The 26,681-nt window shown below is 41.4% G+C and overlaps 1 protein-coding gene across 5 annotated transcripts in view; it reads left to right on the forward strand.

Annotated features, from left to right (window-relative positions):
• Window positions 1-626: 626 nt before the first annotated feature.
• The window catches only part of cadm1a (cell adhesion molecule 1a), a 501,415-nt gene continuing 475,360 nt past the window's right edge, over window positions 627-26,681 (forward strand). For all 5 annotated transcript variants that reach the window (XM_042007760.1, XM_042007762.1, XM_042007763.1 and 2 more), the window contains exon 1: window positions 627-742. In XM_042007760.1, the coding sequence (XP_041863694.1) occupies window positions 670-742 (73 nt within the window). In that variant the 5' untranslated portion in view covers window positions 627-669. The remainder of the gene's footprint in view (window positions 743-26,681) is intronic.

The raw sequence follows: 26,681 nt of genomic DNA on the forward strand, positions 1-26,681 counted from the left end.
TCCAATCCCCCACCTGAGGATTTACAGGACAGAGAAATAAACTATACTACTACATATAAATGTCCTATTTTTCCTGTTATCTTTACATTCTACGTTATGGTTTGCTGGTCTGTTTTTTGTTTTTGTTTTTTTTGTTTGTTTGTTTTTTGTATACTGTAGATATGAAGGGCAAACAACTTCATTTTAATATTGGTTAACAAGTGGGATATGCAGTTGGAAGAAGAGGGGAGACATAGGAGCGTGACTAGTCCCAGTCTTCCAACCATCTCCAGGAGGGTGGCAGAAGAGGGGCAGGGGCCCTGAGGCCCCCAAAAATGTTTTTCTAGCCCTGGTACTTTGAAAGGGTTACTACTACACTTAGATGGATGTTTCTCCGTCAAAATGCCCTCACTTATCGATTAAAACATTAAAACAAATTAATTAAATAAATAAGTAAATAAATAGGATTACACAACGCCACAAACAAACTTAATATCTCTGCGGCTCAACGTTATTATTTTTTCTCTTTGAGTAATTTTAAAATTGCACAGTTGTAATCTCGGCGGTTTATCGCAGCTGGGAATAGGAAGATGTAGAAGCCAGTACTCTTCCTCCTCTTCGCATCTCATTAACTGAGTCCCGCTGTAGGTGAAGCTGCCTCTCTCTGCCATACTGAAGCAGGTGTCCAACATGGCGAACACTGGCAGCGTCTCTCTCGCGACTATTCTCTTTTTATTCCTGTTTCAAGCGGCTCTAAACAAAGGTAGGACTATTCTTTTAAAATCTAAACAACATACGCTCTCTGTTCTCAGATTTCCACGGCCGTGGATGTGGAGGAGTGTCATTTTATCTGCGCACTCGGCAATCTTTTGAACGTGCGCTGCAGAGCATTTTGGATTTGGTGTGTTATGTTGTTGAGCAAGTGGAAAAGCTCTCCGTAAAGTTGAAAGTATGCAGATTTACATGTGTTTGGATACAAAGAAGCGTTACAGAGCTGCTACCCGTGAATACATCACTTTGGATGGCTCAACATTACAGGCTTAATCGTTCAGCCGCTTCACAGCTGCCAACTCCTAAATGTAAAAAGATGTGCTGTGGAAGACCATGTCGAGTAGTCTTATGTTGCTACGATGGTTTAGAGATACAGTCACTCATTTGGTATTATTAAATAGTTGTTTTTGTTTGCTCAGACCGTTAGCTCGGCTACTTTGACGGACCCTGCTATAAATCTCAGGAAGCAGCGCGTGCGGGTGCATCATGCAGCAGCTATAATTGATAACGTGCGACCTGAGGAAACTCCATACAGAACTTTGTTAATTTATTAAGACGTATCCAAAGTTTTAAATTAGTAGGTGATAAATCGGAACTCGGTTAATGTGGACAGCGGTTTGCCTTTTTGGATCAATTCGGCGCAAAGATAGGAGTGGTATCTGCGGTTGTTTGCAGATTTAATGTCAGTTTTTGAGACCGCGTTTCAACAGCAGTCATTCAACCGCTTCCAGTCGCGAGACCGACTCTGGGTCTCTGGTTGGAGTTGACCTTTATCCGGACAAGTGCTCGGTGTTTCCAGCGGTAGCCGGAGCATATCAGGAGATCTGCGCTGGCTTGCTGGGAGAGGAGAGGAGATAAATTTTCCCGAGTTTGTCTTTCAGCTCCGGGCTGTGTTTTTATAAAACCAGAGCTGGATTTGCAGAAGCACCGTGCATGAAAACATCAAAGGTTTTCACACGGCTGTTGTAATCTGAGTTAGATGGTTTTGAGAAGCGGATCGGCTTCAGATAAAGCTCGCGAGGGAGAAGCCTGCGACATTATTTTTAAGCTTTTTTTTTTTTTTTTTTTTTTTTTTGTGGGGGAGCTTTGAACCGGCCAATGATGTTGGCGGTCTACAGAACCACATTTATTACCCCAGAATATATAAAGTGCTGTTTTGAAAAATGTTTTTTTTTTGTTGGAACTACTAGAAACGCACGCTCAGTTTGTGTTTTTTTTTTTTTTATCTTCGCGCATTCATACCGTTTCCACCTCCTGATGATTCAGCATGTGTTTACATCCACTCAATTATATAATAAGTAACTTTATGCTCAGATACATTCACTGCAGGCATATTTATTACAAAAACGGATCTATTTCTTATGCAGAGTTCAACCCTGGAAGGGCGAGCTTGACGAGGAGGCAGATGTCCACATTTTTCACATTGTGGATTATCCAAAAGGCTTAATCCAGTTTTATCCACTAAAATGAACCTACAGTAATGTTGTTGTTTTTCTTTGTTTCCTTTTTTTTGTTCTTCTTTTTTTTTTGGCTTGCAGCAAGTCAATGAAAGAGTAAACAAGCCTCTTTTCTTTGGACAGTACGGTGCTGCTTTACCTTCATGGTAATGGCTCCACTGATTTCACACAGAGCTCAGGGTGCATTTGCACAAAGCGTATCAATTATTTACCACCAACTGCATACTGTAAGCTCACATTGTGCCAGCATTTTAGGCTGTGTTCCCCCACTTCTTCACTACAAATTCATGAAAGTCAGGACCACGATGCCCCTTTCTCCATCGTCTTGGCGTAAGTGCAGTTGGGGTTTCTGTTCTTTATTTTCATCCATTATGACTACTTCTCAAAAGTGAATCTGCACTCTACAGGTTGGAAAGAGAGAGTGCAGCTCCCTCTATTTATCACATATCCTTTGTTTGAATAAGCAGTGGGAACACAGCCAGGTGCTGTAAATGGAGAAACCTTCTCACAAGTACTGAAGAAGTTCTAAAATTAGATCTGATTTGGATTAAATCAGGCCGGTTTGGATCTTATTTACGATGAAATATATATAAAGAGGGAGTTTTTCATTCACTTTTCTTTTTATGACATGTAATCTCTAGACCAGGGGTGCTCAAATGTGGCCCTTGCAGGCCACTGTCCTTTAAGTTTTAGATGTTTCTCTGCTTCAAGAGTCTAATTCCAATGAATGGATCAATAACCGGCTTGTGCACAACTTGACAAGCTGTTGATGGGGGCCATTTCATATGCATCAAGTGTGTTGGAGAAGGAAAACATCTAAAACCAGCAGTGTAGGGGCCCTTGATGACCAGAACTGATCTCTGACTTGGTCGAATCAAATTACACAAGTGAAAATAAGAGTCATTGTAAAGACAAGGACTGGATAAAATGGCCTTTATCTTTAATTTTAAGAAAGCTAGAAGCACAATACTTTTCACTTACATTAATTAAACACCCTATAACGCAGCAACATGGTTGCCTTGTATAGAAAATAAAAAAAAAATGAAAGAAGTTTTGAATAATGCATATTTCTCTATTTTACATTTAAGTCAAGTCGAACGAACATGACGGAAACAATTTCTGATTTTGCAAACATGTCTTGCCCCTGCTGTAATTAATGCACCCAGTAACGTGTGCAATGTAATCATCTTGATGCAATTCCTTTATAGAAGAATTAAGTCCAGTTGTAGTCCAGATTATGAGCTTAGAGCAGCAGGGGATAGTGCTTTACAGGTGTTATTAAAGAGTGCTAACACAGCACACTGACCATAAGCTTAGTGAGACTTGGAAACCTGGCTCTAATCTATCAGTTATTGGAAGATGCAGCACTGCTATTATTTCTCGGTTGGAAAGTTTGGACGTGCAGATATTACAGAAAACAATGCAAGAAAATCTGATCTTATGATTTTGGATAAGAGCATTAGATTTGCCTCGTATGTAGATGCTTTCTGTTGATGGACCTGGAGGAAATTTAAGTTTATTTATTTGGTTTGCATGCATTCTTCAGAACACAAAGTTGTAAGAATAAATATATCCTATTGGGACATGTTGATTGAAGCAAGTTGAGTTTTATGCTGACGTTGTTGTCACACTGATATACAGCTTTCAGGACATCGTAGGGAATGGATTAATTCAGAGTGCAAAGTCTTGTTTAATGTTAAGGTGACAGCATGATTTGCATTCTGTACATTACTGGTTTCTGCCGTGCTTTCATTTAGTTTTATTTACTGCTACATTACTGCTGACATGTAATCTGAAGGGTGCATGAACCGGCATCTTTACACTATTACTGGGATGATTGATGGCTTAGTCTTGAGTGTAAACAAATGTCAGGGAGGGTATGTTAAAGAGCTCATCTTAAAATATATATATATATATATATATATATATTTTTGTTTTTCTCCCTTCCTGAATATTGACACTGAATGTTAATTAAAATAAGCTAAAAGGCTCTGTAACAATGGGGTCCTTGTCTTCTCTGGACTTTTCTAAGAAGTCTCCACTTCTTGGGTACTTGGATGCATGAAGTAATAAGTTTTTACCCGTTCTGGTGGAACTACCAATAACTTTGCTGCTGAACCTTAAATATGGTATATATGAAGTCTAGTGGAACAGTCCAGACAGAGGTTCAAACATGAACCTTATAATTAGTGACATTCTTTATAACCAACATATATAACATAATTAAAAAAAAACAAAGTAAATTATACCAGTTTCACAGTATTTGCCTTTTTTTTCCATGCATGACTGGGTGAAGAATTACTGCAGTAGCTGAGAAAAACCAATCCAGTTGTTTTGAGAACAGTACATTTTACATTTTAAAGGTGCAGGGTGGAGCAAAATTAAAGGTCAACGACAGAAAAATGTAATAATGGAAACATGTGTTTCTAGACTTTACTAAAATAATAGTTTGTTTTTATTAATTTGGAATTAGACATACATGCATCTGCCACCATTTTTAGTACGGTGTCTCTGAATGGACAAAAAAACTCTGTGTGTGAAGCTTTAAAATGGCAGTAGCAGCTTTGTTTGATAGGAGCTGGAGCTCCGTTTGGGATCAGCAACGCCTTAAAAGCACCACAGAATAAGACGGTACAGTGCAGTCATCGCTGCACCTGAGACCACTGGATCCACTCACACATGAAAATATATGTCTAGAACAATTTTGGCCACTGATAGCCACCGTACATCCACCTTTTTTAATATTTACTGTTGTCTTTCAGCAAAGAAAGTAAATAACATAACTTTTCCACGGTATGAACAGCTTCATATTTTGCATAGAGATGCAACACAACTGCATCTGTGATCTCTTTCCATGTGGATCCTCATCATACGGGATCCACTGTGGAAATGATTCCACTGATGTAGTTCGTCTCTTAACAACAGTATGTGGGCTGAAGTTGTCTTCTGCATCTTGTAGAGCAGCGCTTCTCAGTGTGGTTATATGCACAGTTAAATTCCAGCGTGACTGACGTCTCACTTCACTGTAAATCTGTTAGAGCTTTCAGACAAACACCGTTCTGGTGTGGGGGGAGGGCTGAGCCCGCTGCTATCTGCGGAAGCCCAATGAGAGCGTTTGAGGTGCACATACAAGAGGAAAAAAAAAACAGATTTACATAAAAAAAATCTTCAGAAATAGAAAATTGGATTAATGATTTTTCTGCTGTAAAGTGTTTACATGTTGAAAAACCTCAGTGTTTGGGTGAGGAGCTGATAGCAGCAGCAGAGATCTGAGCTGAAGGGCTTCAGTGACCCCGATAGTTATCAGACTTTTAGAAAGGAAAAAAAAAGTTAGCTGAATGTTAATTGTTGTAACTTTAGTGCTAACTCAGGACGTTTGCATTAGTTATTTTAGCCTCTTCTGTTCCTCATTCGGCTCGAGGTATTAAAGTATTTAATGACATATGCCACAAATCGTAATCTGCGTTTTGCTTATCCCAAACCTTTTTGTATAGTTTTTTTTGGTTGTTGTTGTTATGGTGGATACCCACTTTGACTGTGTTATGTTTTATATTTTTTATTATTGCTATAAACTGGCAAACAAACAAACAAGCAATAAATAAATAAATAAATAAAAAAATAGACCGTTCATTCACAAAGAAAACCTGTATTAAATCTAGCTGAATCTTGTCTGGCTCAGATTTAAGCTGGTAGGAGCCCCGGTGATGGAAAACAGGTGTGGAAATGGACGTGCTCTCCGTCTGAACCCCTCCAGCAGCGTCTCCTGCTGTAATGAAGAACAATGGCTTTATTCCTGGAGGGAGGGGACCCCCTAGTGACCCATGTCCTCCTCCTCCTCCTGCCCTCACCAGTCTTGCAGTGACTCTGTTGGCAAGCCAACAGATGACTGCTGGGTCGCATCTGGCCTCCGTGCACTTAGTGTAATCAAAGAGAGAAAAAAGGTTTATGGCCTACTTGTTAGTGAGCCGCCAACTGATGGGATGTCAAGTAAGCGCCCTCCAATTCCAAATCTCTTGAGGGACTGGGGGGGTGGGGAGGGGTGTTGAGAGGGTGGGCGTGGGCAGCAATCTGCTGTTCCGAAAGCAGCTTAAAGGCCAAGGTATCGAATTAGGCTACGCTCTGCAGCCTGACAACAAGATCAGGAAACAAGTAAAATGAGTCAAGCTGACGTGATTATTGAATATTTATGTTCATATTTGCATTATGATGATGCCTGGGAGGTGCATGCTAATGCCACTCACTTCAGAGAAGTCTTGTTTTTGCAGAGGTCTGCAGCAAGTGTGCACTGAACAAATCCAGACTCGTTCAAGTAAATCACATAAAGAGGAACACTAAAAGGATTTGGTTTGTTTATTCAGGGATTAAAGGTGAAAACATGCCATGTGCATTTCCCCCCTCATATTATGACCAGCACCTTGCTTAGTTGCTTTGGCTGCTAAATGGCCAGTCTTCACAGCTTGAAACCTGATTTATTATTTAATATCATTACTTTCACAAAAAGTAATGATATTAAATACTATTTTTTTCAACTAAAATTTTTAGATTGAGTTTTCTGTTTCATACAATCTGGGAGAGGGGGTTTAATGTCGGAGCTGGCTGCACAGCTGACAGACGTTAATACCCCTCTAACACCAGCCTTAACTGGTTTAACTCAGTGAAAGTTTAAATACCATGCACTGTATAATACGACCATGTCTGTTCTGTTTTCTCATAGAATAACAGTCACTTTAAAGACAATAGCTTCCGCATGTATTTCATTCTGCGTACAAGATGGGAGCTTCCTCCCATTGACAATTTCCTCTCCCTCATTTCACTTCAGTCATCCAGAGAGACGTGAGCCTGATAATATTTTGAACCTTTATACCAAATAAAACGAGTAAAGCTGTCATCTCTGAGCAGGATTTACTCCCTTTCCTTTTTTCTTTAAAGTCATCTCTGTCTACAGCTGGCTTCTCTTTGTCTACATACAGTGATTGGCTGTTCTGTGGTACGTCAGGCATCTAAATTCACACGATTGGGCGCATCGGGAGAATCAGAGCGAGGCAGTAGTGCCAGTGCACTGTCTGTGGATTAACAGCTGTATAGGCTGGGAGTCTTAGCTGTGTCACTGTGTTGCTGTCTTGTACTGAGGGCTTTTCCCCTTCAGCTGACACACATGACCTGGATTTAAATCAGTCCAGAACGTACCACTTTTAAAAGCTCTGTGAGCAAAATGATTCTCTCAGGGTTGTTTTGCTGCAGTTTGGGGACCAACTATGTAATTATAAATGTAGATATGCTCATTTCTTTATTCTAAATTTAACTTACAGAGGTGCGGAATCAAAAATTACAAACGAAGAGATGGATGTAAACAAACATGACAAGTAAAAGTAAAAGTCTGCTCTATTTTTTCTTCACTATTGTGCAAATAAACTCGTATTTATTCTTTAAAAGGTTAGTCAGCTTTGTGATGTGATGAAAATTCTCTATGCAAGCTAATTACCTAGCTAATTTCTTTTTTTTTTTTTCAGTTGTTGGGATCAGCTAGAACTGGTTATGATTTCTGTGTATTTATACTTTAAATCTTTAAAATGTTAAGACTTGTAACTTTGGGACTAACGCATCTAATTTTTTCATCATTATTTTCTTGCTTAATGTGAAGATTAATGTGTCGTTAAATTTATTTTTACACACATTTATTTACATCAGGCTGCATAAAGTCTTTTTTCTCTCATGCAGCCGGACGGAGAGGACAGCTGATGCTGTCTTCCTTTCAAAGAGCAGAAATAAGTTTTGGAGAGGGGTCTGATCTGATCTGGACTGAAAATGAAAATGCAATACCACCTGGGCTAAATGTAAAAAGCTTTAAGATAAAGTGATTAAGTGAGATCAGCAAACCGTGGCTCTTTTCAATCACCCAGTCAACCGTTAAGCAGTTTCATCAGCAACCTGTCGGTCAGAAACATCTGAGATCCACCTGAGGAAAAGTGTTTTCACCCAGTTTAAGGACCTCTAAAATCATTTTTCTCAAACTGCAAACAAAAGGAAAAATAAAAACATGAAATGGTAATGAAAAGGACCTTTTACTCAGGCACATGGAAGAGTCCTGGCTACGTCAGAGAGCAGCCTCAGGCAGGTGGTTTGTGCATCTGACACATGGAAGCAGTCCTTCTCTGTCTCTACACTCACTTCAGGGATATTTCCAAAAAAACAACAATGCAGTGTTTTTTCTTTTCAAACTGACTCATCATTACAAACAAAGTTGCAACATTAATGCAAAAAAATTATGAAATAAAAAGGTGCAAATTATTGTAAGTGGTGTGCTTTACAACAGGATTTAAGACTGTTGGAGTTTTTAGCTTTTTCCAGTTATTAATGGCCAGCAACAGTCAGTGTTTGGCAGGGATGTTGAATTACATTTTATTGCAATGGATCGCGATGCGGACGTGGACGATTCTGCATTGACGCGTCAAGAAAACATAATGGATAATAAGAAATGTAATTATATATTCTGCTGCTGCTTGCTAGTCCCAGGAAAGATCTGAGGCCGAATCCGTTTTGAAACCTTTACGTAGAAAAACTGTAAAACTAAGGAAACGTACAGAAAATATACCAGTATCTCACTGGAAATACATTCACTGTTTCAGTGAAATCACCTAACATTAGACATCAAAATGTATAAAAACTGATAAGGTAGCTCAAGGCTAACATTTATGGAAAATACTATTGGCAAGCTAACGGTTAGCGGACTAAAGCAGATGCCACTAACAAGCGGATCCAGATCCAGGAACCATCCCATATTGGCCCGCACTTAAAATTTAAAATCTGACAGGGTACTTTGATTTGAACTGGCTCAGCTTTTCTCGTCTTCACGAAGGTGGTCAGGAAACACACAGACCAACTGCGTTTGAGTTAAGCCATCCCATGTGATACACTTGGCCAGTTAAGTCTTTGAAGCTGCTGGCGGTAAACTTTGCAGCACTACAGCGCAGACAGACAAAAGTTTTTGAGGCAGATAACAAGACGGGAGAAGGAGAAAAGAAAGCAGCTAGATTAAACAACTGGAGAGACACAGATGACTGCGCCAAGGGAAGGTAGTGTTGCCAAGTCCGCCTGTTATCAGCCACTTGGGGATTTGTTTTTCTGTGAAGTCGCTTGTGAATATCGGGAGTTGTGGGTTGTGGGGTTTTGGGGTTTTGAGCTTGTTTTCTTAAGTGTAGTTGCTTCTTTGTGCTTGTCCTGCTTCTGTTATAAAGCCCTCCTGACTCTCAATAAAGTAATGACCCCTGTATGTGAAATGAGAAACATGGACACAACAGTCCTTTTTTTCCACGAAGTAGCGTCAACAGCCCTGTTTCCTTGGTTACAGCAGCCATCCAAACTGGCATGCCCCTACTCACATGCACCCACAACTTCACTTGATATGTTTGTCTGTGTGTGTCCATATATATATATGTGTATGTATATATATATATATATATATATACATATACATGTATATGTATGTGTGTGTGTGTGTGTATATATATATATATATATATATATATGTATGTATGTGTATATACACACATATATATATATATATATATGCCTTATTTTGATTTTTCATATCTGCATTTTCTGTTCTTTTGGCTTAAACATTTGGGAAGGAATTTGAATCTTCTTCATTTGCATTTTGATGCTTCTTGGTTTAGATTATTTCTCCCCTTCCCACCTATAAATTCGGTTTTTGCTCAGACATTATCAATACCTAATGGTATTCATTTTGCAGGTATGTGACACATAAAAGGAGCTACTTGTAAAACTTTAGACAAAGGCAACATTTATTAGAACCTGTGGAGAAATGACAAATGTTCATGTTCAGTCCTTTATGTCTTGGATAATTTGAGCAGTTAATCTGCTCTCAGTTTGTATGGTTGACAAACCTAATCTGAAGTCCTAAGTGAATCATTGTTCGTCACAGCATGACATATTTTCTATCTCAGTTTGTGAATTTACATGTCCATAAGTGCTCTTTGATGGCTCCTTTCCTTCCAGTTTGAGGCCTTCATCATCTTGCTGGGCTGTGGAGTCACGGGGAGGCATTGCTTGCTGTAATTGGGCCTATTTTGCTTGCATTCATAGATACAATGCTTGGTTCAACAATAAATGAATAAGGAATCGATACAGATCGTTTCTGCTTTCGAGCAAGTAAACAATATGGCTGGTGTTGTAATCATCGTAGGGGAAATGAGTGCTTTTCTCAATACAATACTGGTATGCATCAGCTGTGGCAACACAGTAGGCATGACTGATCTGGGTCCTCCCATCTTTCATTTGGCATAGCACTTCAGCTTGTATTACATTTGAGTGAATTTGCTCCTGATGAGACCCTTCAGGCTGTTTCACTGTCTCCCATGGAACTGGCTCATGTTTCCCCACTGTGCTCAGCTCTGTCCTTTGTCTCATCTTTTGTAACTCTGTCTTGACTGATATTTTCTGCACTAATGCCTGTTGTGGAATTTTTAGTTATCAAAGATCACACACTAAGTGAGAATCGAACAAAGTAGTTTTATTAAGAGCCGGCCGGCAATGAGAGTCACACAGTCAAAGGAGTTTGTCTGCGAGAGTCTGGCGAGATACAAGTGAACTTAGTTAATATACCAGGCATGAGCTGATAACATCACAGTAGGAGATCATTGTTTTAAATTTCTCACATAGCTGTTAACAAATGTTACGGAGTGAAGGGTGCAAAGGAGGAAGCTCATTAAACCCTCAACATCTGTTGAGGGGATGAGAGAGGGGGGAAGGTGTGAGAAGGAGTTCTTATCTAAATACACAGACATACAAAGTGTAACCTACAAACTATAAGGGTATATGAATAAATTTTCCATTACAATCCACCCCTTTGATTAAAATGCAACATATTAATCACACATAAAGAGAAAATTTACTCAAAGAACTTCAAACCACCATATGGAGAATACAAGAATCACTAGTAAGCCAGTCCCAGAGATCAGTAAGGGCATCATGGATCACAGACAAGTTAGCAGATGTATCAGGGACAAAGGTACAATACTGATTTCCTATCGGAGCACAAGTGTCACCTTGTGTAGCTAATAAAATCAAGAGCCATCCTGTTTATAGAGGCATTATTCTCAAAGCCTAACTTCCTTTTGCAGCAAGCTAAACCCAGAATCCACCAGAGAGGTTAAATTTTCCAAAGAGATTGATAGATCTTCCACAGTCCATGCTAGTTCCCCAACCCCCCACCAGGGCAAAGCCATCATAAATCCTTTCATCAGTGGAGAGAAGATAGTTTAACACGATGGGGGTGATGAAAGGGGTCAGGAAAAGGCCGCAATGTTTAAACACAACAACTCCTAAGTCTCACTCTGTAGAAAGAGAACAGTCAGGGAATAATCACAAGAATTTAAGGTGAACGAGTCAGAGCGTTTGGGGCAAGGTGAGGATATACATGAGACAGGAATAATACGCTGACAATCTAGAGTGTGTCCTAAAAAGAATAGTGTATCTGTCCCATTTCGCTGAAAACAAAGAGGTGGAGAAGAATATGGATTTGTACGATCCCTTAAGCGGAAGACAGTTCTGGATGAAACACAAGTGGAGTTTGTGTTGCTGGAAAACTCAGCTGGCCTCCTCCAGGAGAGGGGAAGGCGCTGATGTGGCCAAGTAATGTTCCTAGGGTGTAATCTATTACCCATGATCAGAGTCCACAAAGTGGTATTCAAAGGGACTGGATATGGAATAAAAACTGATTGAGTGGGTGTGGCGTGCGGTACCAGTCCACAAACATAGCAACTGTCATTTGTCAATTTATGAGCAGACATATTGGCAACTTGCCACCAAAGATTTTCAGTGTGATCATGTTGCTGGAGGATGTGGTCATCTCGGCGGTGTCTCTTGAAGGAGGGTGCTTCTGTCCCCTGCAGTCGTCTGGCGGGTTGGGACGAAGCTGGGGTGCGTTGTGTCAGGTGAGGTCCGGTTGGATCCAGGTACCAGAGGAGGGAGGTGACAAGGATGAAGAGGATGACGCACGACCATCCCCTCACGGCAGTCTGGGTGTACTTCATGTTGTCCCGTGGAGAATGGACCATCTCGCACGGGGCTGACCTCAGGGATTATTCTGCCCTGTGGTTGAGAGGTCAGCTGGAGTTGGGGTACTTTGAAACCTTCTACAGTGGGACGCGTGAATCCACGTGGACCTTTCAGCGACCTTCACGGCTGTATGAGTGACCAACAGGACCTGGAAGGGACCCAGCCACCTTTTAGACCGCCAGTGCTTTCTCCTCGTCTCTCGAACCAAGATCCAGTCTCCCGGAACCAAGGAGTGAAGCAGATCTGATGCTGGGCGTGGCAGGACCTCTTTCACCACACTCTGCACCTGTGAGAGAACTTTGGACAGATTTTGACAATAAGCAAGCATGTTACTTTCACAGTATGTGGTAGACACGGAGAGTCCTGGAGGATCCAGACCAGTGTAGGGAGGTCTGCCAAACAGAATCTCAAATGGACTAAGATTTGTCCGGGCACGTTTCCTCATTCTCATGTGCATAAGAATGAGTGGGAGGGCTTTTGGCCAAGACAGTCCTGTTTCTTCACAACATTTAGCCAACTTACCTTTTAAAGTGGCGTTCTCTCTTTCAATTGCTCCGCCTGATTGCGGGTGATAAGCACAATGAGTCTTAAGCTGGAACCCCAATAGTCCACTTACCTCTTTCAGGGCCGCATTTACAAAGTGTGAACCATTGTCAGATGAGACCTTAACTGGAATCCCCCATCTTGGAATGATTTCGGTCACCAGAGCCTTAGCCACGACTGAACTTGTGGCATGCTTTGCTGGAAAAGCTTCAACCCACTTTGACCACATGTCTACCATAACTAGACAATATTTCTTACCTTCTGCAGGTGTTAACTCAATGAAATCCATCATCAAATGATCAAAAGGCTGATTAGGTGGTGTATGACCAGCTGGAGGGCAGGCAAGAGGGCGGGCGGTGTTATAGCCTGCACAGATCAAACATTTTTTACAGTAATTTTCAGCCACCACAGTGAAGCCTTTTGTGAACCACAGAGATGTTGTGGAAGATACCATCCCCCCTTTTGACACATGGTCCAACCCATGTGACAACTTAGCAAACCAGGGGAAGAAATGGCGAGGAAGGCAAGGTTTTCCATCAACAGAGCGCCATACACCTGCAGAATCAGGGGTGCAGGAGTTAGCCTTCCAGACAGAGCGTTCCTCTGGAGTAGAAAAAGACTGGATGTCCTGTAGAGAACAGGGAGGAGAGTGATCCTCTTCTGTGAGAGGAGAAGAGGTGAGAATGTGCGGCGAGGCTGACAGAGCTGCCTGCTTAGCAGCCTGGTCGGCCAAGGCGTTGCCACGGGCAACAGAGGAAGTGTCTTTAGTGTGAGCTTGACATTTCACTACAGCGACATCTGAAGGAAGAAGAATAGCGTCAAGGAGAGCCGCAACCTGTGTGGAGTTCAAAATAGGCCTACCATCAGATTTCAAAAAATTACGGTGACGCCACAACGCACCAAAGTCATGAACTACACCAAAGGCGTAACGCGAATCGGTATACACAGTCAGGGACTTACCTTGTGCGAATTTACAGGCCTCAGTGAGAGCAACAAGTTCAGCTGTCTGAGCAGAGAATTGTGAAGGGAGGGAGCCAGAGAAGAGAACCTGATGCTCATCACAGACAGCAAAACCCACTCTGTTCTTACCAGAATGGTCTCTGAAGGAGGAGCCATCACAAAAAAGAATGAGATCAGAGTTAGGAAGAGGCTCATCAGATAAATCTGGTCTCGGAGTGCAGATTTCAGACAGAACAGTCTCACAACAGTGATGAACACCATCTTCTGCGGTAGGAAGAAGAGTGGCAGGGTTAAGTGATGTACACCGTTTCGTAGTGATGTTAGGCATATCGAGAAGAACTGTGGTGTATCTCAGCCATCTAGCTGCAGACAGATGAGAAGTCTTTTGTTCGAGCAAAATGATGGATACAGAATGAGGAACAAAAACAGTTAGCTCACTGTATCCCACAATGTCACGTGATGCAAGTACAGCCTTCTCACATGCAGCCACAGCTCTCAGACAGCCAGGAAGACCCGCAGCAACAGAGTCGAGCTTGGAAGAGTAATAGGCCACCGGGCGCTTGTGAGAGCCGTGCTGTTGAAGGAGAACAGAAGACATGAAACCATGTTTTTCATCAACAAACTGAAAGAAAGGTTTGGCTGGTTCTGGCAGAGCCAGGGCTGGAGCAGAACACAGCGCTTGTTTCACAGACAGGAAAGCCTGCTCAGCCTCCGGGGTCCAGAAGAAATGGTCATGAGCAGATAGATTCTTACCATGTATACAGGAAGTCAGGGGGGCCTCAAGTTCAGAAAAATGTGGAATAAAGGCCCGACAAAACCCTACCATACCTAGAAATGACATCAGCTGTTTCTTGGTAACAGGTTTTGGTGCTTTCTGAATGGCCTCAATCCGTTTAGGGGTCAGGGCCTTGGTGGTGGCAGAAATGTGATGCCCTAGAAAGATGACTTGAGGCTGGCAGAACTGTAGTTTACGCAGACTGGCTTTATGACCCTCAGAATGAAGATGGAGGAGGAGGGCCAGTGTGGCCTCCTCACACAAGGAGGCAGAAGGACAGCAGAGCAGAAGGTCATCAACGTAAGTTAATAAAACTACGCCCTGTGGAAGCTGCAAAGAAGAAAGAGAATCTCTTAGTACCTCATTGTAGATTGTGGGGGACTCACAGTACCCCTGGGGAAGCCGGGTCCAAGTGTATGGTTTCCCATTGAACTCAAAAGCGAACCAGAATTGGCTGTCTGGATGAACAGGAACAGACGTAAAAGCATTTGCCAGATCTACCACGGAGAAATGTGTAGCAGTAGGAGGAATCTGCGACACGATGGTGTGGGGGTTGGGCATCATAGGGGCCCGTGAAATAACTGCTTTATTGACAGCTTGGAGATCTTGGACAAAACGCCAGTCAGGTTTGGCTGGTGGTTTACGTGGTTTCATGATTGGGAAATTAGGAGTGCGAACAGGTGAATTTGGACAAGAAACAACAATACCACTCCTAAGATGTGAATTAAAGACAGGTGTAATACCCTCCAAAGCTTCAGGTTTGAGAGGATATTGCTTCTGGCAGGGGCGGTAGTCAGATTTCGGAGTGATGACTACTGGGGGGCAGTTCTTAACCAGGCCCACATCATGGGGAGAGGTAGCCCACAAATCAGAGGGAACCTGAGAGAGGGCTGGGGGAACAGGTGGCAAGGGTGAGTCAGCAGATAAACATGTCAGAAAATCCTCATCTACCAACTGAACACTTTTCTGGCAATGAATCACAGAGAGCATGCTCTGCTTAAACACACCCAGCCTTGGAGAAAACAAAACTGCTGAGTCATGAGTGGATTGCCACCGAGACTCTCTGAGAGCAGTAGCAACAAAGGGGCCCAAATCCTTCCACTCAGTCGAGTGGGACTTGGAAAGAGACACGTGTGGGTGTGTGTGAAGTTTAAACAACTTCTGTTGGTCAGAGGTTAGTGAGACAGACAAAACACACATACTTTCATTCCAAAACATACATGTCACAGTCAGTTTGTCAGAGCAGTCCCTAAAAAAGATTTTTTCATACTGCTGATCTGGCCCATCAGGACAGATGTAGGATGTGCAATGTAATTCCCTCTCCCCCATCACCTCTGCCCCAGGGGAGACTCTGGCTCTGCAGAGGGACAGCCAGTGTGAAGAAAGAGGGGAGCTTCCCATTTTCCACTGATAAGCATAGCAGGGAGCTCTTGGGTTATATTTAACCATCATTAAATCTTTTTCCTCAGTGTCAGAAGATGAACATGATATGGTCAGCCCCTGAGACCCAGAGGAAATCTGAATTCCCAGTTTGCACATCAGATCACGGCCCAGTAAATTTACAGGACAAACTTTGGACAAAAGAAAGGAATGGGTAAATGGATGCTCACCTTGTACTGAGCAGGTTAAAGGTACCGTGAATTTTTCTTTGTCATGATGGCCTCCAGCAGACACAGAAATAACAGTCTTACCACTGAGTGGTGGAGTGGGATTTAGGGTGCCTGTCTTAAGAACTGAGTGAGTTGCACCACTGTCAACCATAAAAGAAACTGGTTGATTATTTACAGACAATGTAAATAAAGGAAAACGTTTATAAGCTATAGCAGCTAAATGAGTGTATGTGTGTGTGTATGTGTGTGTGTGCATTTCACTTCCCTCAACAGTTGCTGCAGCGAAAACTGTGGTGGGTGGAGAAAAAAGCTCCTCTGGAGTCCTGTCTCCCGGGTCCGCCCCTCAGTCAGCCTGCTGGTATTCCTTCTGGTGGGTGGGTCCATTATCCTGAGGGCAGTTATCCTTCCAGTGTCCATATTGGCCACAGCGATGACACGGCCCATGTCGTTGTGGGCAGTTATCCTTCCAGTGTCCATATTTGTCACAGCGATAACATGCCCCACGCTGTTGTTGGTTGCCGCCCCTCTCTCGTCTTCCTCTGCCCCTTCCTCTGCCTCTCCTATCTCTATTGGATTGTGGCTGATTTTGGGAGGTGAACAGAGTCAGGGCTGTTGACATCTGTTTGTCTTTCTTGGATTCAGCTTTTTTCTTGTTTTCATCCATGACATCTTGTGCATGTTTAGCTTGACATTGGAGCTTAGCCAGTCTGGTCTCATGTCTCATCCCCACATACTGTCTCTTCACCACTTCCAACACATCTCTGTTCATACCTTCAATGATGGTCTGACAGAGAAGGCGTTCCCATGGTCCTGGAGTGTTCCCCAGTTCTCCTGCAGGGCGCTCCAAGCCAGAGTGTCTGGTGAAAACAGTTTCACAGCGGTGTAGAAAAGCCTCCATGCGCTCATCTGGGCCCTGTATCAGATTTCTCAGGGCAGCCAGGCTTCCTCGATTAGGGAACACAGTCTTTATGCCATCACAGAGTGTGGTGATGGCTTCTCTGTAAGGTCGGTTCGGCTCATCGTCCCAGTTTGGATTTTTCAGGCCGGTGTCATCAGGAGGGAGGTGGGGACGGATCTTTGCCAGATCACTAGCAGTGAGCATTTTAGCAAGAATTTTTCTCAGTTCAAGTCCAGTGGGGCGGTGTTCACGGCAGAAAGCTCTCCACTCCTCGCTAGCTTTCTCACCATCTTCAGTGGGGTCAGGAAGATTTTTAGCATGTTCCATGATTTCAGAGGGGGACCAAGGGCGATAAACCAATATGGGGCCGGTGGGTCCTGATACTTCCACCATGGGGGCACTAAAAACCTCAGTGTCTTCATCTTCAGCAGTATTTTGTCCCAAAAATAGGCCCTTTGCAGTCTGTCCAAATTTGTAGAAAGGGGAGGTTGCTGACACCTCCGGTCCGTAGATCTTCCCGGACTTGGTACGTGAAGGGCTGGTCATGTCTGCTGACGGTCTTTCGGTTCCCCCTGTAGCTTGGCCATGGTTGGAGTCAGCGGGACCCGATGTCTCATCTCTCCGTCGGTCCTCTGGATGACGCTGCTGAGGCTGCTGGGGCTGCTGTAACACCGGGGGACAGGAGTCCAGATCTGGATCCACCTTCAGCGCCTGTAATCGTTCCTGCAGTGAACGATATGGAGAGGGTTGTGAATGCCCTAAATTATTATTGTATGGTGGAGGTGCACTAGACAGGGATGCATTATCCCTCCTGTTTCCTATATCTCCAGTCATATCTAATCCCCCACCCATTTCTTTAGTATTAGCTTTCCTAACCCTACATTCACTCTCATTTTTCCACATTTCAATGCATTTATTATGTCGTTCCCACTTCTCTACATCCGTTGCCTTGATTTTCTTTTTTTTCTTTTTCTCATCCCAGTCCTTCTGTGCTGCCTCATTCAGCTTATCTAATTCCTTCTTACTCAAACTCCCGTTCTCTGGAAAACCATGTTTCTTTGTCCAGTAAGTCATGCAGTCCGTGCAGTCAGGTCCATATTTCTTTTTCATATCTCTTAAAATTTGGGAGTCCCATTTACTCTCCTTCCCCGTCACAGCTGCGTTTCCCATTTTCAGCTAGGACGTCTCCTTGCTGGATTTTCTCTCGGTTTTCGGGTCGCCCAAACCCAGGCACAAAAATTGACTAAAACGCCTATTATTACCACCGAAGTTTTCACCTCAGTGCCGGACTAACTCTACTCTACCGCAATAGAATAGTAATCTACCTTGCCTCACAAGATAGCGGGACCCTGCGAAAAGGAGCAGTAAATGGGAGTCTGATATGAAAACTTCTCACCGTGTGTGATTCTGGATGCTGCTCCACACGCAGACTTCGTTCTGGATATCAGTGGTGTCTGAACGGAGTCCCTCCCGCCGTCCCCTGATGGTTAAGGCTGACCCAGGGGCTGAAGTATCCTTCAGGATGATCAATCACGGGTTCTGGTCCTCCGGTCAGTCACTCAAGATATCCTGCCGACAACGCCAAGAATTGTTGTGGAATTTTTAGTTATCAAAGATCACACACTAAGTGAGAATCGAACAAAGTAGTTTTATTAAGAGCCGGCCGGCAATGAGAGTCACACAGTCAAAGGAGTTTGTCTGCGAGAGTCTGGCGAGATACAAGTGAACTTAGTTAATATACCAGGCATGAGCTGATAACATCACAGTAGGAGATCATTGTTTTAAATTTCTCACATAGCTGTTAACAAATGTTACGGAGTGAAGGGTGCAAAGGAGGAAGCTCATTAAACCCTCAACATCTGTTGAGGGGATGAGAGAGGGGGGAAGGTGTGAGAAGGAGTTCTTATCTAAATACACAGACATACAAAGTGTAACCTACAAACTATAAGGGTATATGAATAAATTTTCCATTACATGCCAGACAAGTACCGCACAATAACACGCCATCTCATTTTCTTTGTGTCCTAGTTGGATGATGCAGAGGAAATTGTACCGACTTAAGGACAATAGGGGCACTCCCTTTGATCAGAAACTGTAGATTGGAAGGATATGAAGTACAAATTAATTTAATTTTATGGTGCGTTTGGATTTTCTTTTCTGTGAAAAGAACACTTCTTTTCAGAGCCATTTTGCTTTCAACTTTTGGGCCAAATAAGACAGCATGGTTTTTCATCAGTGATGGCATTAACATAATTTGACAGTGTTCAGTGTTGGGTACGGTGCATTCCAGTATAATACTTTTGAATGAGAAATTGGATAATTGTGTTAAACTTGTGACTAACAGTGCTGCTTTCAATCGTTATGAACAGTCAGGTTTCAGCTGGACCCTCTGTGTATTGTACTGGAGGTATTCTTTTTATTTTAAATTTACCACATCTATTTATGGTATGTGTTTATGTCTCGTGTATAATGGGTTGCTTTTGCAGCCTCTCAATGGTGCTAGCACCCCATGAGTGTGACAGTTGGTGCTAATGCATACCTGTATGAACCAAAGAGTAAATTACATTAAAGGACATTAGATGGGGAGTAATTTTTTAGCATATCTCTCTTGGCTCTTGGCTTCAGATTCTTTGGAGCTAGAACTTGGAGCTGGCAGGTTATGTTTCTTACTAATACAATTATGCAAGAACACCCAGAACATATCTCATTGATAACTAACTCACAATCCACTTTATTATGGTTCCTATCCAATCACAATATCTGAAATACCAATATTTCCCCATACCAAATCATTTTATGTGAACATTATTGTGATTATGCTCATTATTGCTGTTGTGTAAAGCTTCATCAGGCTGTAGTAGACCACACACCCCTTGATGAACTAAATGAATCCAGTTTAAATATTTTCCAAAATTACTTACATGCAAAAACCTTCTGAAGTATATCAGGGAACATATGCAGCTGCTTCATAATCTGAATAAATACAATGGTAGTGATATTTTAAGTTTTTTAATCTTTAAGGCCCAACAGAATGTGTTGAAAGGGAAGCAGGATGTATGTGAAAAATCTGGGAATGCTGGATAGTCTGACAGCTTTGCCTCCTGGACGTCTCCTTGGTGAGGTGTTCTGGGTTGGTCTGGGAACTTTTTTTTTTTTTTTTTTTGCACATAATGTGTATATATGTAAATATACAAATAAACTAATAGGACACATTTATTCAGGCCTGGTGCATTTCAGCTGGTATGAAAAACCAGTATCAGGCTGTGATGTGAAAGACTTTGATTTCAGTTCACTGTACATCTCATCCTTTTATGCTCCTTGAAAACGGCATACAGTAACAACTTTTTTTAAAGATTAGAGACATTTTGAATAAGTCACACAATAAAACACGGCAACAAAAGCAAAGCTCTGTGCATCTCACAGCGGGATACTGCAATGTTGGTGCTGTAGCTTTCTTTTAGAGAAATCTACAAAGCCCAAACAGAACCATTTATGGATGTAGCAGCTCCATGCAGAAACCATCCATGGCATTTGATAACAAAAGATATTTCAAATAGCTTGTGTCTTCTTTTGGTTTTATTTTTATAACAATCTAGGGAAAAGGAGGGAAAAAAAAATCCCAGAGCACCTACATCCAACAATAACCCAGGAGAGAATGACTTCCTGTGGAGGGTGCAGATGGCATTCAATCCCACAAAAGGACAAAAGGCCAACACACCTTCTTCTGAGACAATTTTAATGGATTACAATACCTGGAACCCAGATGTCAGGTCATGTCTCTTTGAGGTTTGACCTCGGGATATACCATTGTGTAAAAATTGTTGCACATATGTGGGTCTGTCAGTTATAGGGCCAATCAGAGCTTTCAAAATTAATCAGTTTCCATCTATTTGCTCATTAACGTCCAGAGAAATGTAGTTTAACATGTTTTTTTCTGGGATAAGAGGAGGATGAATGGACAATGAAACATCGGACAACTGATTTTTAAATATGTGATTCTGAGAAAAATGTCCGGAGCTGTAGCATCTACTGAAGAATAAATGATGAGGATGTCAACATGACTGATTGATGATATCAAGCAAAAAAAAAAAAAAAAGGATAGCGGCTTGTTTGTGTGTTGTGAGTGATAAAGCTTTCCAAAAAACCATTTCCCTTTTTAATGATTGAATTAGCAGATATGTCCCAACTTTTGACTTTGAGGTTTCCTGAAATGTGTTAAGACCAGAGTGGGCAGGGTTTGTGTCTCCAGCTGAACGCAGAAATGAAAGCAAATAGACGAACCAGCTATTTTTCCATTGCGCTTCCTGCTGCTTTGAAGTGTGTAGAATTTGTTGGGCTTCACTTGGCTGTCAGATTAAAACCTTCTCAGCCAAAAATGAAAATGGGCGAAGGAGCAGTTAATCCGCATGAGAATATATATATATATATATATATATATATATATATATATATATATATATATATATATATATATGCGTCATTTATTTATTTATCAATTTTTGAGGATGGGAAGCTGCGAGACAAGCAATCTGTCTGCCTATCGATCGCCTGTCTGGCACTGCAAAGTTAACCTGACATGCCTGGATCATTTAATTCCCTCTACATTGCTGATTGCTGAAGAAAATCGTGTCTGATCTCCACATTTCCTCTTTAGAGTGAGGAGTTATGATGATACAACACCTGCAAAATGTTGAGCATTTTGACATTTTCAGAGGGTGACAGCTGGTATCTTTATCACTAAGATGTATTTCTGCTTTGCATTTCAGTCCACACTTTTCTCTATTTAGAGTATTGAACTGGGAAGTGGATTGATCTCCTTAGTAACTAAACACATTTTGTGTTTCTCTTTAAGTGCTTTTTGTGGCACATTAAAAGTATAACCAACCATTTGTTTGTTTTATTGTCATGGATGTACCAGCGTCCATGACTCCATTCATATAACAATGAAGGAAGAAACTACTTTTAATGGATACTTCAGCTTCCATTTGAATTCATTTGCTTTCTAGTTTGGCTTCTCTTTTGTAAGTGCATGTCCACAACAGGACATAAACTTAAATTATGTGGGACCACATGGGAAATCTGACCCCCCTCCCCTCTTGGCCCATGTTAATCCTGTCTGAATGGGCCTTAAGGCGCAACATGGCTGAAGGAAGAAAGGTGATAAACCTCTGAAGGTTTATCCACTAGTCGTAAGCTCGGGTTTACTGTCAAATAGTTTTTATCCTGTCACATTATATGGGATGCCAGTTAAAACTGCTGTAAAAGTGATTATTCATTTGGCTGGTCACACTAATAAAAATGTTTTATTTCGTAATTTCAACTTGGTACCTTGATTTGAGATAATGATAAACTTCCTGAAGTCAGAGTGTGGAGCTAAGACAGAGACACAAGTTTTACAACAAGTACAGGTACGAATGAATGAAGAATCAGATTTCTCTATTCACTAACCAATCACAGAGGGTGTTGATGAATGTCATGTGCATGTTTTTAGTGCAGTTAATTGTTGCTTCTCCTCTTTGTGCTGCTGCTGTCTTTTTTTGCTTAAACAAACATATAAAGGCCCATCACAGTTCCCTGAAGGTAAGTCAGTTTATGGATGAATTCAATATTTAAGAACCTTTAGCAAAAAGAAGAGACATGTTTGTCCATCTCCAGAAAGAAATTCTTAAGTATCCACAAACCAACTCACCTTTAGGGGGCTGTGGCCGTCAAGCTGGCCTTGGTTGCCATGGTTGTACTGGTAGTTTTCCACATGATGAAAAGTTTGGTTGTGGAGACAAAGAATCTTCTTGTCTTTATGACTTCTTAGGCATCGGTGAAATCTGATGTTGGAAAACATTTGTCCCTGTACTAGAGGCACAAAGAGAAATCTGCTGTGTCATGCTGTGTCATGCTGTGGATGAACATCCACATCTTTCTCCTTAATGCATTTGTTTATTTTAACACAATTGACCACAAGCAGAATGGATCTCGTCAGTTTACATACAAATACTTCAGTAGTTCATGATTCAAACCTGTGAAATTGGAGACAACACGCCTGCCCACCACCGCCTACGTACCCACTTAGCGTCTCAGTCACTGTATATCCTCCATGTCAACTCTGACCCGTTAAACAGCTCTAGTGTAGGATGGTATTTTGCTCCACATGCATTATTTTACCTCCTACACCATGAGGACTGGCTAATAATTGTACCTTACAAGGCACTGCCAGTTCTTTTTAAAAGTCATAGAATGTCTTTATAACTCATGCAAAAAGCTTTTATGATTACAGAAATATTTTTATTAAAAAACTTACCATCTTTGTTGACTCAAATAATACAGTTAGTGCAATTAACGCTTTATAAGACAGGCTTTCTTTTAAAGAAATGCTTTCTTTTTGAATAACTTTAAGTGCACATCATCATTGCTGTCCTGTTTTCTTTTATCCTTTTAGCTAATGTAAAATCACACTCAGAAATTCAAGCTCTAACACCCACCCTCTATTTAAAAACAACATTTTTCCTTCGTCACGCTTGAGCAGCAATGCGGCCTTGCTTACATGAAAGTCACAGCAAACACACAGACACAGCAGCATTAGCCATTAAGCTTGATATTACCTTCTTACTGGGAGCAAAGTGGTTGAATGGAAGCAATATTTTAAAAAGCTGCCTAATTAATCACAAACAAATCATGGAAAAAACATGAATAAAATCCCAACAGAGCAACAAAATGATAGATGTGAGAAGCTATTAAGAGTTGTCTGGAAATGTATTAGCATAATGATTGGTAATCACACACTATGCAATGTGAAATAGGTACAGAATGATTATTTCTGATATAGGAGCCTTTAGCTTCAGTATTAAAGTGTATCAGGCTGCACAGTTTAATTGTCTTCTTCTGTCAGCTGGAGTAGATTTCTATAGAAGTTAATATGTGAGCCAACATGTGAGTGTAAATGTTGAGTGTTGCAGATATGAGCTCATTTACTACAATCTACTCAAGGTTAATGCAGTTTCTGCTCCAAAATAGCTTTTATTACTGTTAAATGAATTGGATGTCAATTGGCGACGAGTTGGTGCCTCTGAATACACTCTGAAACAAAATGTAATGCAACCTTCAAGCTTTTCATTTTCCAAGCCTTACTGATGTTGGTTAGGAAAATGCTAAATAAAAAAAATAAATGTATGAAAGTATTGGTGTGACGGCACATCAGACGGTAAAAAAAATCAATTCATTGCCTGTTCTGTCGTCCACAGATGTGCTACTTCCATCTCCTTTCTGTTTTTTTCAGACTAATGTGCTGAAAGATGACAAGGGAGGGCCATTTCAGAGCAAAAAATAGCAAAGGCTGGGTGTAACGGCCATGTCACTCTGCCTGCTACGTTGTCACATTAATGTTTGGAAAAATGACAACTGGGGTCATTTCAGAGGAAAAATGGCAGCGGTAGTAGACTGTGACAGCGGGTCCGGCAGTACGGCTGAATTTTCAAGATTTGAACTCATTTCATTCACTTAAACACAAAGCAGAGCACCAGGCTGTTCGTGTAGCGCTGTACAACACCCCCATTAATCATGTGAGGCCACATAAATAATTTAAAGCAGCGAGCGCTGCTCCTCAGTCTGAAAATGCCAGATATTATTTGGGCATTCATGCAACAAGATGTGGATGAACATTCAGTAAAAGCGGACATGTACTCCTGAAAGTTTTAAAATAGAAGGCGAGGTTTGTTGTGGGCTGTGACTTGAGAAATGCAGATGTTAGAAACTCTTACTGTCCCTGTCAATCTGAGTTCTGTTATTTTTATGTTTAACTCTGTTTTCTGTTTTTTTAAACCACTGTGCAGAAAGGGACTCATTAGTGAGCAGTAGTGGACCTTGGAGGACATGATTGTTTGAATTAAGGATGAAAATGACTGCAGTTAATCAGCAGACAACAGGCTTATTGAGTTGATTTAAAGTCCTTACCTTCTTTAACCCTCACTCTTGACAGATGAGTGCAGTAGATGCATTAATTAATATGAAGGCTGAATAACAGGGTGGACTGGTTTAGCCATGACGTGTCCCTGAGTGTATCCTACCCCACATTCACTGTGGCTGGCTTTACATGTCTGTGGAGTGGTGAGTATTTTGCTGTTGTTGGGGTTGGATGTACTCCAGCACTTTTATGCTTCTGATTTGAAATTATTCTCTTAAATGTTGTATTTTAAACGTATTTGTGTGATTTTGTATATGGCACTGTGGAGTATGAGGAGTATGATGTTGGCCTTGGATCAAATGGTTTGACAGGTTGTCTGCAGTCCATTTTTATCAGTGTAATCTGGTCCAAACAAGAACTTTATTTATTTATTTTTTTAACCCCTCTGGGTCCCTGCCATTTTCACTTGCAATCCATCAATCCACACTAATACATCAGTTCAATGATCAACAAACCGATTACATCGATCAGTCCTCTGTACGTTAGTTGTTAGTAACACCCACTTAAGAAAGATTGTGTGGAATTTTTGTATTGGTTTTGTTCTAACAACCAAAATGAAGAAAATGTTGAAATCCTGAGGTGTGTAACTATGATAAAGTCAGACTTTACTACCTTGATTATTATATTTAATTTCTAAAAATTATTTAGCTTGACACTGAAAAATATCCGTACGGTTATACAAAAAAGGTCATGATGGTGTATGATGGTATATTGGCCCCGACTGGCCCTTCCATCAGGTGATGCAGCAGGTTGCCTGGACTCCATTCTTATAACAACTTACTTTGTATTCTCTGGTCCACCCAAGAACCGAAGTTTGGTTTCTTAAACCAGCCATTTTCAGTTTATCTTCATCATTTTGACTGGCTCTTCCTTCATTGTTTGCATGTCCTCAGTAGTTCCTGTAAATACTGCAATAATGCATCCTCATTCTTTAATCTGGATGCCTTTACCAGGTAAAGAACAGATACAGTATCTGGGACAGTCAGGCCTATAATATCAGAGGTGAAATACAGGAAAGGTGCATATACACTGCACACAGCAGTAAAGTCTTAAAGAACCAAAGACTACTAAAGGTCACGAGTTCTCTTGTTTAAAGTCTTGTTAGCTTGGTTAAGTTTTAGCTTGTCTTTTAGATGTTTGTGAAGAAAGAGGAAAGCAGAAAGCATGTTCTCAAAGCAAGCTTTCCTGTAAGTTAGAATTTCAGCATCAGGACCGAAACCGGTGTATTGCACCAGGCAGCTGTTGATGACCATTAGAAAGACCAGTGTGTGGCCAATCTTAGCTGTCTGTATCTTACTTGATTCCACACATTCCTCTTTCTCAACAGGATTGCTTTAATCAAGTTCTTCCCAGAGCAGACTTCTTTGCTTGGCTGTCTTTTGTATGTACTGCGTCGGCCTCATATTTCAGCTAAAATATAGCAAGTGAGCTGCATAATACATTGATGAATGCTGATTAATTTATTTAGTCAACCCCCATAGAAGGGCGTTTCAAACACATGCCAGCGTTCATTCAAAATTCAGAACAATTCACTGTGCCCCTGGCAATTTAGTTCTGTAATTAAAGCCTGTCATCCTGACAAGACTTTCTGAATCTAGAAGCAGACGGTTGTTCAACTTTCATAAAAATCTTAGATCTATTGGTTTTGATTGCTTTA

Source organism: Melanotaenia boesemani, chromosome 15 (genome assembly GCF_017639745.1).
Source record: "Melanotaenia boesemani isolate fMelBoe1 chromosome 15, fMelBoe1.pri, whole genome shotgun sequence".
In the NCBI taxonomy this organism is placed as follows: Eukaryota; Metazoa; Chordata; class Actinopteri; order Atheriniformes; family Melanotaeniidae; genus Melanotaenia; species Melanotaenia boesemani.